General features: G+C 52.5%; 1 protein-coding gene across 5 annotated transcripts in view; it reads right to left on the bottom strand.

The window, feature by feature from the left end:
• Nucleotides 1–14,520, bottom strand: part of PAX2 (paired box 2) — a 93,711-nt gene that overhangs the window by 43,992 nt on the left and 35,199 nt on the right. For all 5 annotated transcript variants that reach the window (XM_075533966.1, XM_075533965.1, XM_075533968.1 and 2 more), the window contains 2 exons: nucleotides 8,205–8,290; nucleotides 6,130–6,249 (listed from right to left, as the gene is read on the bottom strand). In XM_075533966.1, coding sequence (XP_075390081.1) covers nucleotides 6,130–6,249; nucleotides 8,205–8,290 — 206 coding nt within the window. The remainder of the gene's footprint in view (nucleotides 1–6,129; nucleotides 6,250–8,204; nucleotides 8,291–14,520) is intronic.

Here is a 14,520-nt window from a genome sequence, read left to right as displayed (position 1 = left end):
TCCAAGAAGGCCAGCACAAGCTGCAGCGACCAACCGACCAACCGTCCTCACCACCATGCCACCGTGACCTCCTTAGAGCTGAAGAATGGGCCCGACTGTCCCCAAGCTCACAGCTTGTCCTCGGGGCATGACACTTCTGTGGAGAGGCTCCCTGCCTCAGGCCAAAGGAAACATCAAAGGCCCTTCTAGAACAGTGGTTCTCAACCTTCCTCATGCAGGGACCCTTTCATACAGTTCCCCCTGTTGTGGTGACCCCAACCATAACATTGTTTTTGTTGCTACTTCATAACTGTCATTTTGTTACTGTTATGAATCATCATGTAAATATCTGATATGCAGGATGCATTTTCATTGTTACAAATTGAACATAGTGACGAATCACAAAAACAATGTCATTATCTATTGTGAAATATTTATTTCTAATGAAAATAAATGAAATCTTGTCTCGAAGTATGGTGTAGCACGGGGTAACAGTCTTCAGGCTGGGTACTTGTATACCGGCGCATCCGCATGTGGGCGGAGACAGATAGAGGATCGGAAATAAGGGTTTCCTGATGGTCTTAGGTGACCCTTGTGAAAGGGTCGTTTGATCCCCAAAGGGGTCTCGACCCACAGGTTGAGAACCGCTGTTCTAGCAGGTAAGCCCCGCTACTTCCGCTACTGTCCTGCCCTTGACATGCATTCGCCAACACCCCTCTGTTCCCAAGTCCAGTTTGTTCCCTGTTGCCTGCAGTCCTGGCCCCAGAACAGAAGGGCACACCTGGACGGCTGTGCAGGCCCTGCCTGTGGCTGCCTGCTGCAGCCCGCCTACGAGCGAGCGGCTTTGCTACCTTGGCCTGACTGCGGACTTGGGCTACATCATCTTGACACATAATTATCTCCCGTATTCTTAATCATCCGAGTTGCTCCCTAATGCAAAAGGGGGCCTGGCTGCTTGGAGGCACCCAGAGTGGGGGAGGGGAAGAAAGGCGGTGAAAAGGCTTCACCCTCTCCTTCCCTTCCCACCCGACTCCAATGGATCAAGTCCAGGGTCAGGGAGCACTCGCCTTCCTCCTGGACTCTGGGCTGCTCCAGACCAAGGATAGCTAGATCTAGCCTGGGGTCGGTCAAGAAAAGGCAGGAGTTAGGTAAAGGAGGAGTCAGGGCAAAAGAATCCCACCACCCCCACACCAAAAAATGCATCTAGGGCCTTTAGTCCTTCATGCCACCTGGCAAGACCTAGAAGATAGTGCTTACGCAATTAGGGGAAACTTGGAGGGCCCGTTAGTCCTCACCTAGAAGACACCTGGAGACGTCTCCCTGCTTCAGTTTCAGTTGGTTTCACCGTTGGAACCAGAACATCCCCAACCCAGCACTTCTATGGATTCTGTTGATGCTCTCAGAAGAAGTCCAAACTCCCGATGCGCTCTAGGCTTGGCCTGACAGACTGTGACCTAACTCACTGCCTCGTTCATTGACTTACGTTAAAGTTCAAACAGATAGCTCACTCTTTGAAAGTGACTCGCTTTCTCCCAAAATATGTGTCCTAAAATCCTAACTTCTATGCCTGGGATGATAACCTCATTTGGAAATGAGCGGTCTTTGCCGTGTTAATGAGGGACGGTTGGTGAAGGATCAGTATATCTTCAGAGCTATAAAGGAGGTTCAACGAGGAAAAGAAGCGGAGCCGGAGGGAAGCCAAGCCACATAAAGCTGGCCCAGGAGCAGAGGTCTGAAGAGAGGAGGGACGACATTATTCCAGTGCTGACAGGCAGAAGAACTTCCCCCTGGAACTGGCACCTGGAATTTGGACCTCTAGCCTCCTCCACTCTAAAAAGATAAATTTGTCTGGGATAAAGCCATCCACCTCTGGCATTTCTGTTATGGCAACACTGTAACCAAAGCAGAATTGAGCACTGCAAAGTTCTAATAGCTACCTAGAATGTCTTGGCACTAGGTAATGGATGAAGGCTGGGAGAGTTCTAAGGTGTCTCACAGTTAAAGTCTGAAGCGCCTTGAAATGACTGGTGAAACTACGGACATCAAAGGTAATTCTGGGGAAGGCTATCAGAAGGAGGGGAGGGAGCTGTTGACAAAGTCACCCCGATCTTCACGAGTACAGAAAGCACGAGTACAGAAAGCACCAGCAAAGTAGATTGCTAGAAATACAGGTGCTAACTGTCCTTCTGGTGAGTTTTTCAAAGACAATTATGAGCGTGGGATTAGACAATAAAGAAAGAGAGGTGTTTTTAAGCAGTGGCAAAGAACTTGTCTCAACTGGGTTGGAATGTTTGTTGGGCCAAACTTCTAAGTAGTGGACTTGAATGTCTGGCTGAGATTTCTAAGGAAGCTCTTAAAGAGGCTATGTGATTTCTCCTTGCAACTTACAGTAAAATGTAGAAGAAGAGAGATGAACTTAAACGTGAACTGCAAAGCAAAGACACAATTTAAGGATTTGGAAAAGTCCCTTGTATAAACAAACCGTGGATGGACACGTGTCCTACAAAACTCACCAGAAATGTGGCTACACAGTCTTTTGTCAGCGAGATTAAGCCAGTGGCTGGTGGATCTAACGATCGCAGCACAAACAAAAAACCCTTAGTGTAGACCAATGGCTCGAAAGAAAAGAGCACTGTTTGCTCTTGAACCCGACAGGCAGGAGAGGTGCTTCATCTGCTGCTGCCTCCCAAGAAAGGGCAATGACCAAGCCTGGAGAAGCTTGACAGTCAATAGAACTCTAGCGGAGAGTGGAGGAAGCAGGGCCTTGTTGGCTTTAAAAGGTGGGGCAAATCATCTCCTGGACCTCAAAGGGTGGGGCCGCCATTCCCAGATTTCAAAGGGGACAATCTTCACCAACTTGGTTCTGGAAGACGGGCTTCCACCAAGGGGTGCCAGGAAGATGGGGCTCAAAAGCAAAAATAAGTGGGTAGGGATGCCATGCCCAAGGGAAAGAAGAACGAAGCCACCTTGGAGGGATGGGCCACCACCATTCGGATGGACTAGGAGACCATGGCTGCCCAATGTCCAGGGAGCAGAGCTGCCAGCCCGGTGGGCCTGAAAGGCAGAGCTGAAGCCCAGGGTCACTATGCAGATTCCAGAGATCATGGCCAAGACCTAGAGTCTGGAAGGAAACACTGCTACCCTGGAGGTTTCAGAGAACAGAATATTAGTTTCAAGCCTTGCAAGCTACTGTACTTTGCCCGGATGGGTTTTAATCGTACTTGATACCGGTTGTCCCTTTTCCGCCTCCAATGTATCCCATTTACAATGGAAACATCTCCCCTGTATGTGTTTCACCACTAAACTTTGGGAGCAGCTAGTCTGTGTTCTAGGTTTCACAGGCTCACAGATAAAGAGGAATCTTGCCTCAAGCTGAAATATGCCTAAAATCTCCCTCCTGCTGGATTTAGATGGCTCGGAAGACAGGATTTCGGAATCAGACTTAAGACGTTGGGGATGATGTGATAGGGTGGCTGAATTGGGGTGGGGCCAAAGGGGCGAATGTTATGGATTAACTTTTGTCCCCCTTTCCCCCCAAAACACGTATGTGCTGCAAATCCTCACCTTTTTGCCTGTGGTTCTATCACTTGGGAATGGGTGGTCTTGGCTTTGTTAAGGATGCAGGGTTAGTGTAAAGTGTCCCTTGAGTTGTCTCTTTTGAGATACACAGAAGCTTAAACAAGTAGCAAAATGCAGCACAGCTGGGAGGAAGCGATGTCCAGCCCCTGAAGATCAGCCAGCAGCAGAAGCTCAAAGAGGGAAGGACCTTCCTCCAGGGTTGACAGAAAGAGCACACCTTCCCCAGAGCTGGCCCCCTGCATTTGGACTTCTAGCCTCCTAAACTGAGAAAATACATTTCCACCTATGTACGATGCTTCTGTTGTAGCCACACTAGATAACTAAGCCGCCCATCCATCTCCCTGCCCTCACCTCCCACCCTTCCCCCTTGTTCTTCAGTGCAGCCAAAACGCTCTGAATTTTCTCACCAGTAGGACTCGCTGGTCACAAGTACCAGACTATCCGAATGTCACACCACCATTGTCTTGGGTCATTCTCCCCACCCCATCTGCGAGTCCCTCCTCAAACAGCACCCTGTCCTGGTGCTCTACTCCCTCCTACCTCTGAAGTGGCTGTGGCTTACAGCCCAGGTCTCTATTACAACACACATATCTGATGGGTCTTTTTGCTCTCTGGGTTCACGTGCTTTCTACGCCCTGCCAGACTATAAGGTCCTTAGGGACAAGAATCATATCTTGTTCTGCTTTAGGCTTCCGTACCACCCGGCCTTTCTTACAACTGATGTGCACGAAAGGTTCATTAAACTGAATAGACTAGAAACAATGAGCGAACATGGTCAACTGTTCTGAACGGGGTGCTCTGTTCTGGGCCCGCCTGGCCCGCCCCTGGGTGGCTACAACCTCATGCCAGTGCCTCCCTACCCCCACCTCCCTTCATGGCCAGAGGCACCCAGAGAACAGAGGACATGCTTGGCCCCAATCTAAAGTCAACTGAGACTAAAAGTCGCGACAGAGGGGCTTCTGTAGCTGCCCTTCACTGCACAGCTCACTGCAAACCAAGCAGCATCCATGATGCAAACCAGAAGCTGCCGTTGGGGGTTTGAGGCAGAATCTTCTAAGCCAGAGGGTTCCAGAGGGCTTGGCTCTGGCCCCAGTATGGGAAGAAGCGCCTCCAGGGAATCAGGGCTTAGGGGTTTCACTCAGCCTCCCCCTGCCCATCAGTGGCTGCCGCCAAAACAACCACAATGAAATTTAGTGAGTGGCAAAGGCCGTGGCAGCCAAATGGGTTTGGATATTTTGGAAGAAGGAGAAATAGAGCCAGACAAGCTGTTTCCCTGTGAAACGAGGCCATTAGGGCTTCTGGAAGGAGGCCAGCACCAGGTCACGGCTGTCTTTCCAGACCTAGGGCTCTCATCCACTCCGTCCCTTCTGCTGAAGGCCAAGGCTCTTTCTGTCTCCTTACCCATAGCCTGGTCCAGGAAGACTCCGACCATTGGTTTAGGGACTTCCAGCTTTCCCTCTTTTCTGATCCTTACCCTCTGAGGCTACCCTCATCAAGGGCGTGTCTATGTTTGGGATGGCTGTATCCTTTATGGTCCAAACAGGATCTTTGTGAGAGACGCTGACTGGCAGACATGGGGACTGTCCTGGCCTTAAAATGGACTCAACACTCACCCCATTGATGCCCAGCCTTCATGGATACTGTCCATTTTGTAGGCGATACTCTTAACACCACACAACTTCCCTAGGCCAAGCTACATCTTCCCCAGTGGGGGCCCTAGGAGAACCGGGGTGGGGGACTGCCTGGAGACACTGTAACACTGTGCCCCCGCTCATCTCCCTGAGTTTTGATCTCATGCACAAGAGAAGCCAATGCTAACCAAGGGACCCCTTCTGCCACAGCATTTGGAAACACTTTCCCCACTGCTGCCAGGGCAGGGGAGACCTGAGACTGCAGTCTTTCTTTATTTCAGTGGCCCTCCCCTCACCCATTTGAATATTTCCCTTGCTCCACTCCATTCTCCTCCATGCCCTCTTCCCTTGGAGCTGCTACCCTCTGAAGGGTGCCAGGAGTGGGGAGGTTGGGGAGAGAGAGCATGGGAGGACTTCGAATACCATCTCCTCCCACCAACAAGTGTCGAGGGCCCTGTCCCTAGGTAGTTCGTGGGGCGTGATGCCCATGCGTTAGAGAGAGAAGACACCCAGATCAGCTGTAAATGACATCACCCCTTCCCTCCTGCTGGGGTGGGATCAGGTGAGGACAGGCAGGCTGGCCTTACATCCTCGGGTCAGAGACCAGATGTCCCCCAGTCTCCCCAACCTTCCCAAGGTAAATGGCTCAGGCTCTTCCTCCTGGCATCCCACAGGGACCGAGGGGCGAGTCCCAGTGGAAGGGGAGGTGGTTGGGGTTGAGCAGATGGTGAAGCTGATGGCCCCACCAGCAGCCTCCCGCCCTCTCTCCAGGAGCCAGCAGGGCAGTGGGGGGACCTGGGCTTTGCTACTAAAATTGATCTCACAGCAGAGCAGCTGTGAGGCCGGACCGAAACCGGAGCTCTGCGTCCGAGGACAAAGCATGCCAAAGGGAAGCCAAACCTCTACCCTCCTCCCTATGTTCAGCTTCCCTCCTCCCTACCTTCATCACGTTTCCTCTTCTCACCGTTGGAGCGAGGAATCCCCAGGATCCCATTGATGGAGTAGGATCCCACTGGATCATTGGAGGCGCTGGAGACAGGAGGGGAGGCCGTGCTGGGAACTGGGGGAGAGGGAGGAGAATGTGCCGTGAGGAGAATGGCTGTGACCTCCGGCCAGGGCCCCAGGGCTGGGGGCTGTGAAGCAGAGGGAAAGAGGGAGTGGGGAACCTAGAGTCCCCTTCTTCCTCTGGGGCTGGAAGGGGAACACGCTGCCACATATACAGTCTCGAAACAAACCCGGTGCGGTCCAGCCCATGGGCAGTCACAGCGACCCTATCGGACGGGGTGGACCCGCCCCTGTGGGTTTCTGAGACTATAACTCTCTAAGAGAGAAGAAAGTTCTTTTTCCCGTGGAGCAGCGGGTGGTTCAGAAATGCTGACCTTGCAGTTTGCAGCCCAACCTGGAACCACTAGGCCACCGGGCCACCAAAACGCTCTAGGACTACGGCTATTCCAACCGTGCCCAGCCAGGGGGTGGGTGAAGGCCAGTCGACTGCAGGCCTTCGAGGTTCACCCTATCGTCGTCACTCCGCTTCCTAAACTCATTCCCCTGAGGATGGATCAAGGGCAGGCCCAAGGCCCAGGAAAGGCCCAAAGTGATTCCACCTGGAAAGCCATTCCTCCAGAGGACGTGGCTCCCAATTGGGCTTCCTCCCTCTCCAGGGCTGAGCAAATGCCTCTGACAAACCCCGGTTCACTGCTCCTCAATGTCGGGGGCTGTGTCTTCGCCAGTCCTGATTTAGGCTATGACGTGGTGAGGTCAGCCTCCGACTCTGCAGAAGACACAGGATGGGCCTGGTCCACCCCAACGTGCGTAGCCCCTCTCTCCCAGTTGCTTCTGGTCTAGAAACCACCTGAGCAGTTCCTGCTCTTCCCTCCAGGGCACAGGTGAATGAGCCTGTTCACTGAGCAGTGATCGGCTCAGGTACAGCCTGGCCTCACCCTCCTTCCAAGCACACGCTGTTGCACAGGCTTAATAAACAATAGCTCCTGCCAACTCCAGGAGGGCTGGGACCAGCCATCACCCCCTCCTACTGGTCAAGAGAGAAGGGCACCACTCCCAAGAGGGGCAGCAGGGAAAATTTAATCACATCCCAGCCCCTCAAGCCCCAGGCCTTAAGTATGGCTCCGGTATCATCAAGAACCCTTAGGCCTAAGGGAAGTGTGAAAGGTGTGTGGATTTCACAGGTGTGTCAGCGACCTGCCCTGAGTGAGGCTGAGTGGATGAGGGGGCTGGCGAGGGGCCGAGAACTGCAGAGTGCATGCAACAGAGACAGAGGGATCACGAGAGGCTGGCCAAGAGGAAACAGAGTGCATGCGGAGGAAGGGGGAGAAAGGAGGCTGGAATCCAGGCCCAGTCATAGGGAGAGGAGGAGAAAGAAGGAAAAGGCGGAGGGGAGGAGTGGGGCGGGAAGAAGAAAGAAGGATGCTTTTTAGAGAAGGCTCATTCCCAAAATAGTCAGAGCCAAGGCAGCCACAACCAGACTGACTGCTGACTCACAGAGACCCTCGAGAACAGGGTAGAACTCCCCCTCCGAGAGTCTGAGACTGTCCCTCTGGATTGGAATAGAGAGAGAGCCAGGTGGTTTCGAACTGCTGACCAAACGACGCCTCCGGGCCTCCTCTAGAGAGCAGATGTGAAAGAGAGAGGGGCAGGTGGGAAGACAGGGTCACATAAGAACAAAAGATTGAGAGGGAGGAGGAGGAGTGATAGAAGAAGAAATCCTAAAAGGAGAATGTTGACTTCATTGAGAGTGACTGACTGACAGACGGACGGACGGACGGACTGAGGGAAGGCAGGGTCAAGTGAGGTGGGTGGGAGGCAGAGAGCCAGCCATCCAGGTGGACTTGTCTCTCTCAGGGAGATCCTGAAGCTCTAGCCTAGAAACTCAGGGAGAGCAGGGATTAGGAAACTGGCTAACCTAACCTTGGGCCGCAGACTGGGCAGGCTGCTCTGCGGGAAGGGCCTTCCCCCAGAGCCTCAGGTTCCCCTTCCCAGACCACCGAGCGCTCTTACCAATGGTGTGGCCAGGGGCAGTCACTCCTGTTCCAGCCCCATCGGGGGTCGGGTGGAAAGGCTGCTGAACTTTGGTCCGGATGATCCTGCAACAGCATCACAACAGCATCACACATCACGTGCCTCCGTCACCTGGCCTGGTCCCCTACCCCCCAGCCCGGAGAGGGGCTCTCCCAAGCTCCCCGGCTCCTTCCTCCTGTTCCTGCTCCCGTGGCGCTGCCCTCACTGACAGGCTGATAGCTGCCGAGCACAACTGACGCTGCCGGGGCCAATCTCCTGCAGCTGTCGACAGAGATGGTCTGCACTCTGCTCTGCCCTGTGTGCCGTCGAACCACGGCTTGACTTCAGGTAGTGAGGACTGATCGTGGCTTGCTGTCCACCCTTCCCTCCTCATCCACGCACATATCTCCCCTGGTAGCAGGACTTGTGGGCCTGGAGACCACTCCGGAATGATGGTTTTCCCTTGGACCTATGTCCCAGGCCTCCAGAGTCAGGGGGCAGGGCTGGGCTTTCCCCCTTCCCAGAGCTACGACATAGCCAGACCAGAACAGGATTACAGGTGACCCTGCGTCCCCAGGACACTAAGAGGGCACCCAGTCCCAGGCCAGACACCAGCCCTGAACAGCTTCTTCTTGAGTCTACTTATTGTGCCCAAGCAAGTGCACACCCTGTCCCTCCTCGGGTGGCTAGCTGATGGCTTCCTTTCTTTGCCTGGAGGTCTTCCTTGGGGCCCAGCCTCTTTCCCGGCCCGGTTGGAAGGCCTGGTACCATCTCTGCAGACCCGAGGATGAAATTAAGCATCTGACTGGAGCAGAGAGACTGTGCTTTTTCGATGATTTGGAAAGGGCAGGCCTCGTCAACCCAAAATCCAACCCTGGGGTCAACACTGAGGAGTGACTCTCTCCAGCCATGGGCCAAATTAGTTGTCCTTGGATGCAACCTTTCCCATGGCTTTGCTCCTTCCCCAGGAGAGGTGTGGGAGCCACACCTACCTTAACCAGCCAGGTGAGTCACGGGCCGCAGCAGACTCAGCTCCGACTGGCTTTTACTGAGCACTTGCCTTGCCGGCCATAGGGATGACACGGTGACATCACAGTGCCGGAGAGAAGTGTCAAGATATGCACCCTCCAAAAAGCCAAGTAACTGCGGAGGGGTCACCTAAGTGCCAGAAGGAGCCCGAGAAGGAACTCTCTTGAAGGTGGGGGATTGGTAAGGTGACCAGACGTCCCACTTTTAGCGGGACAGTCCCAATTTTTAACAATTTTTCCTGTGTTCCATGGTGTTTTTAAAAAGTCCTGATTTTTGGAAAGAATGCACGACTAGCAAGGGTATAGGGTTTTCAGCTGCCACGTGGCTATTTCGCCAGGATATGAGTTTTATCAATGGTGTCCCGCTGGTGCCCCTCTTTACCAATGTTAAAATCACCTTAGATTGGGAGAGGTATCACTGAGGAATCATAACCCAATGAGTGTCTTTAAAGCAGAGCAGGATCCAAGGAGCCCCTGCAGAGAACACACATTTACATGCTCAGCTACTAACAGAAGGGTTGGTGCTTCAGGTCTACCCAGAGGTGTTGCAGAGGAAAGGGCTGGTGTTCAACTTAAAACAACAACAACAAACCAGTTCCTTGAAAAGCTTTGGAGCACAGTTCTACCGTGACACACCTGGAGTCGCCCTGAGCCAGACTCAGCTCGTGGCCACTGGTTTCAGGATGGTGGAAAGGGCACAGGACTGCAGGTTGGGGAGTCTGTGTCTCAAGTCACATAGCCTGGCAACACCATTCAGCTCCTCTTTTCAGCGGTCAAACAGAAGAGCTGCACTATGGGATCTATGAGGTCTCTTTCCCCAGAAAGAAAAAAAAGTAATATGATTCTGAGAGGAACAAAGACACAGAGGAGGATGTTAGAAGCGGATGCTGGGGAAGGAAGCCGAAGTGCACATTGCTCTCAGGGATTCAGACCTAGACCGTTGTCTAGCCAGAAACAGAGAAAAGGAGGCTGAAAACTCAGATGATGTTAGCGATTTCCTATTTGTTGAGCACCTACAATGTGCCAATAAGACAGGTTATAATATAGACATGGATGTGCTCTTACTCTCAACAACCTCCAAAGGAGGTCACCCAAGACCACGCTGCTTGTTGGCGCAGAGTCAGAGTGCAGCCTCAAAGGCCCGTGGCTTTCTTACTGCGCCAGGCTGCCACCAACACGCGAGAACCGGGTTGAAAGGACTCCAAACCACGAGGGATTTCTAAACTAGAGGACACTGTGCAAATGGATCCCACCAAAGCCATGCCCTCTGGAAGAATGGCATCAAGCGGGGACCTCTGAAACGGAATGAGGATTTGCAAGGCACTGGGAAGCCACAGTGACCAGATTTGGGCTCCTAACTGGTGTCACTTGTTGTTCACAGCGCCCAGTTCTGTGCAACCGGAAGGTTGGTGGGACGTATCTATGGCAGGAATCAGGGTGCAGAGGGATGGCAGCTTTGGCCATAGAGCGAGGACATGCGTCCTCCACATTCAGATCTTAAACTGGCAAAGGGGACAGCATCCAGGTGGAAATACCCACGGGTCGGCTGGCACAGAAGGAATAGGGCTGTTGGGTACACGCTGAGCTGCTTACTGTAAGGTCCATGGTTCAAACTCACCAGCTGCTCCAAGGTAGAAAGATGAGGCTGTTTGCTCCCATCCAGATTGACAGCCTCAGAAACCCTATAGAGGATCACTATGAGTCAGAACCAACTTGATAGCAATGGGCTTGGGTCAAGACAAAGGGAGCTGAAAGGTAGAAAAAGTCTAAGGTGTGGAGACTGGAGGGCATCTATTTTCAGAGAAAAGAGGAAGGAGACAGAACTTGTGTAGAAGCAGAGAAGTGGTGTTCACGCAGGAGATGGGAGTCTGGGTAGAGCAGTTTCATGTAAGTCAGAGGGGACGCGTGTTCCGAGAAAGAGAACGCAGTCCACAGTGCCAACTGTGACATCAAGATGGAAGAGAACGGACAAGGAGAAATACACTCGGGGCTTTTGATGACCGTCAGGGACCTTGGAGAGGTCCACAAAAGGTCTAAAGCAGGACTTGGACAGAGACGTTAGATGTGAGTGGGAGACAAGAAGGGGGAAGCAAGGGAAGTTGGCCGGGAGAGGTGAGGAATCGGGAGCATGGGACAGCCAGCTCAGCAGAGGAAAGAAAGATCTGGACCTGTCTGAAGATGGAGGAGGAAGAGTCGGTGAAAAGGGAGACGCTGTGGCCTGAGAGATGGTGGGTGGGTGGTTGTGAGAGCAGGAATGGTGTGCAGGGCAAGGGGGAGGAGCCAGCCAGATGGGGCTTACTTTGAGGTGCCAAAGGCAGTGTTTACCTCTCAGTAAGGTAGGAGGTAAGGTCATTTCCCAAGAGCTTTGGAGGAAGGAGGAAGGTTTGGCGCATGATCACAAGGGGACAGATTGAAAAGCAGCTAAGGCAAGGTGGGACTGCCTACTCTTGGAAACAGTCTCAGAAACTCACGGGGCAGTTCTGCCCTGTCCTGTAGGGTCGATAGCAGTGAGTTTGTTTGTTGGAATGCGAGTGTAGACAGGTCTACCAGAAACATCTAGAAGGGTGCCGAGCTGTTCAGAGCAGCAGCTCCTGAGTCACTGCGTGAAAGCTTCCAGGGTCTCAGCAGGTGCTGTGGATGGCTCAGGCTTGCTGCGCTCTGCAGGCTAAGGGAATCCCAGTGCTGGGGCTGGGCGAGGCAGATGACTGGCCAGCCTTGCAGAGTTTCTGTCTTTGTGACTGACCCAGGGCCTCTGACCCCCAGGCCAGTGGTGCAGATTTAACCGAGGCAGCAAGTGATGGAAAACCACTACTCCCTGACAGCAGCTTGGTGGTGAATGGGAAAGGTGTTGGGTAGGGTGTCTGCTGTGAGTTCCTCATGCTCTCCGTGTCCACCCACCCCCCGACAGTGGGCACTTGCCAGTCCCTAGGGCTGATCCCAGGAAATTGATAGCAATCCCAAGAACCAGGGTCATTGAATCCCTGCCCCCCGCCCCCCCAGCATCCTATATAACAGCCCAAAGGCTCAGGAATCCCACTAGGGGTGGAAGGGAAGAAGTCAGCTCCTCTGGGTGACCACCTGAAACTGTTGCCCCTCCTTCTCCAATGCTTTTCATGCCTGGCCCCAGAGAACATCCCTCTCCTTCAGGACACCTGGCAGGTTTGGCCTGGAAGGTCCGGTCCGTGGATAGCAACCCTTGGAGGTGCAGTTAGGAGCACTGTCTGGCACATCGCCTCCACCTGGGAGCTGGTAAGTGCCATGTCCAGTTCCGCAGACAGACCGCCCTGCCAGGTGCCTGCTGCCCACTTCTCTCTCTGCCATGCTTTCTGCCACAGGAGCGCTTTTCCTCCTCCACCATTTCAGAGAGAACGTGTCCTCTCCTATGAGCCCCCGAGCCTTGGCCTTAGCTCAGCATAGAGCCCTGCAGGCCCTTAGAGTCTCTGACCTCAAAGGAGCATGAGAGCAGCAGACGCCATTACAGGGGAGGCTTTGGACTCAGCCTGCCTGAGTCTGAATCCCAGCTCTGCCTGTGAATTCACTGGCCGTTTCTTATTCCCTCGCCTGTAAAATAAGGTAATAATACTATCCACTTCATAGTACTATTGTGAGGATTCACTAGGATAATCCATGTAACGTGATTAGTATGATGCTTTGCTCAATAAATGCTGGCTATAATAATAAGAATTGCTAGTAGTATTATTCTGACGGGTAACCCCTTGGCTTGATGCTTTCCATTTAGGCGCTGAACAGAAGCCCTGCAGTCTGCCTGGTGGATGCAGGTGCTGCCCAGACCCTGGGAAGAGCATCAAGTACCACAGCAGCAGGTGGCCGGGTCCTGAAGATGCATCAGGATGATGCACAGGGAGACAGGCTGGGGACTGACCTGGGAAGTAGGCACAAAGGGCCCAGCGACAATTCCTTCAGTCCCAAGAGATGCTGAGGAAGGATGGCAGGGCTCTAAAGGACAGCAAGGAATTTGCTTTCATTCTCGGCCAAGCTGGAGATCAGACGGCCTCACCTGCTCTGTGAGTGAGAACAGAAGCCGTGCCTCCGGTCTCCTCTGAACAGTTAGCTTAACTTGAGATGAGATGGAAAAGATCTCAAACCTTCTTAGAAAGCACATGGGTGTCTGTCATGCCTATTCAAGTTCTAGCCCCTCTCCCTCCTCCTCCTCTCTTCTTCTTCTGTGTTTCATTCTATCTATCTATCTATCTATCTATCTATCTATCTATCTATCTATCTACCTATCTATCTCTTACACACACACACACCCTGGCTTTCTCCCTAACTCCCCTCTCTTTGTCTGTCTGTCTGTCTCCTTGCACCCTCAAGTTCCACAGTGGCTATGTGAGCTTATTGATTCCTGGGAGCTGGGGGAAAGCGGGAGGCAGGGCTGGGGTGCAGGCTCAGGGATGGAAATAGAAGGCTATAAATTATTTGTGACAGGAAAGCAATAGTGGCAGAGTGCTGAGCACAAGTCCTGTGTCACTATTAGATTCCTTTTAGCCTGATGACACTGTAAAAAAGGTTAAGTGTCTGCTGGAATCGTACACCTGGGGGGCCGGGGCAGCCTGGGAGCAGAACAAGCCACCGAAAGCAGGTATATCAATTCTCCAGGCCAATAATATTCCTCTCATTGATCGCCACGCAAAGTTCAAAAATCTCATTACAGCCAGGCAGACCGGGAACTTTTTACAAATCAATAGAATGATATAATGTATGTATACTTAGTACAAATGTATCTATTCATCTATCCATCCATCCACAGTCCGCCTTAGGGCTTCCAAGTTAACCTACCCATCATATTATGTTATGTTATGTATGATATTATATTACATTATATTATATGGTAACAAATGGTGTGCAGAGACTCACCCTGCGGTGGAGACGGGAAGAAGTCCTATTAGCATGGGGGTGGCCTCAGACAGCTCACCTTGGAAGAAATGAAGTGGCAGCCTTTCCAGGCCCCAGCTGGTCAGGATGTCTAGAAGCAATGCTTCCTTCGCAGAGGCTCCAGTAAGAAGTGCTGTCTACTGACTATTTATTTACTCTCTGTTTGGCAAAATGTCTAAACATTTCCAACAAAGAGTTCACTCCATTCTCCCAGCTACCTATGTATGTATATTCTAACTGCCCAAGGTCACCCATTCAGTAACCGGCAAAGCCAGGATCTGAATTCAGGTGGACTAACCTCTAGGACCAACAAGACGGACGGACACAGTGGCTGCAACAACGGGCTGAATCATAGGAACAATGGTGAGGATGGAGCAGGACCGGGCCGTGTTTCA

This window comes from Tenrec ecaudatus, chromosome 16, assembly GCF_050624435.1.
Source record: "Tenrec ecaudatus isolate mTenEca1 chromosome 16, mTenEca1.hap1, whole genome shotgun sequence".
Lineage (NCBI taxonomy): Eukaryota > Metazoa > Chordata > Mammalia > Afrosoricida > Tenrecidae > Tenrec > Tenrec ecaudatus.
Note: the sequence above shows the minus strand (reverse complement) of the source record. Positions and strands in the feature narration are given on the sequence as shown.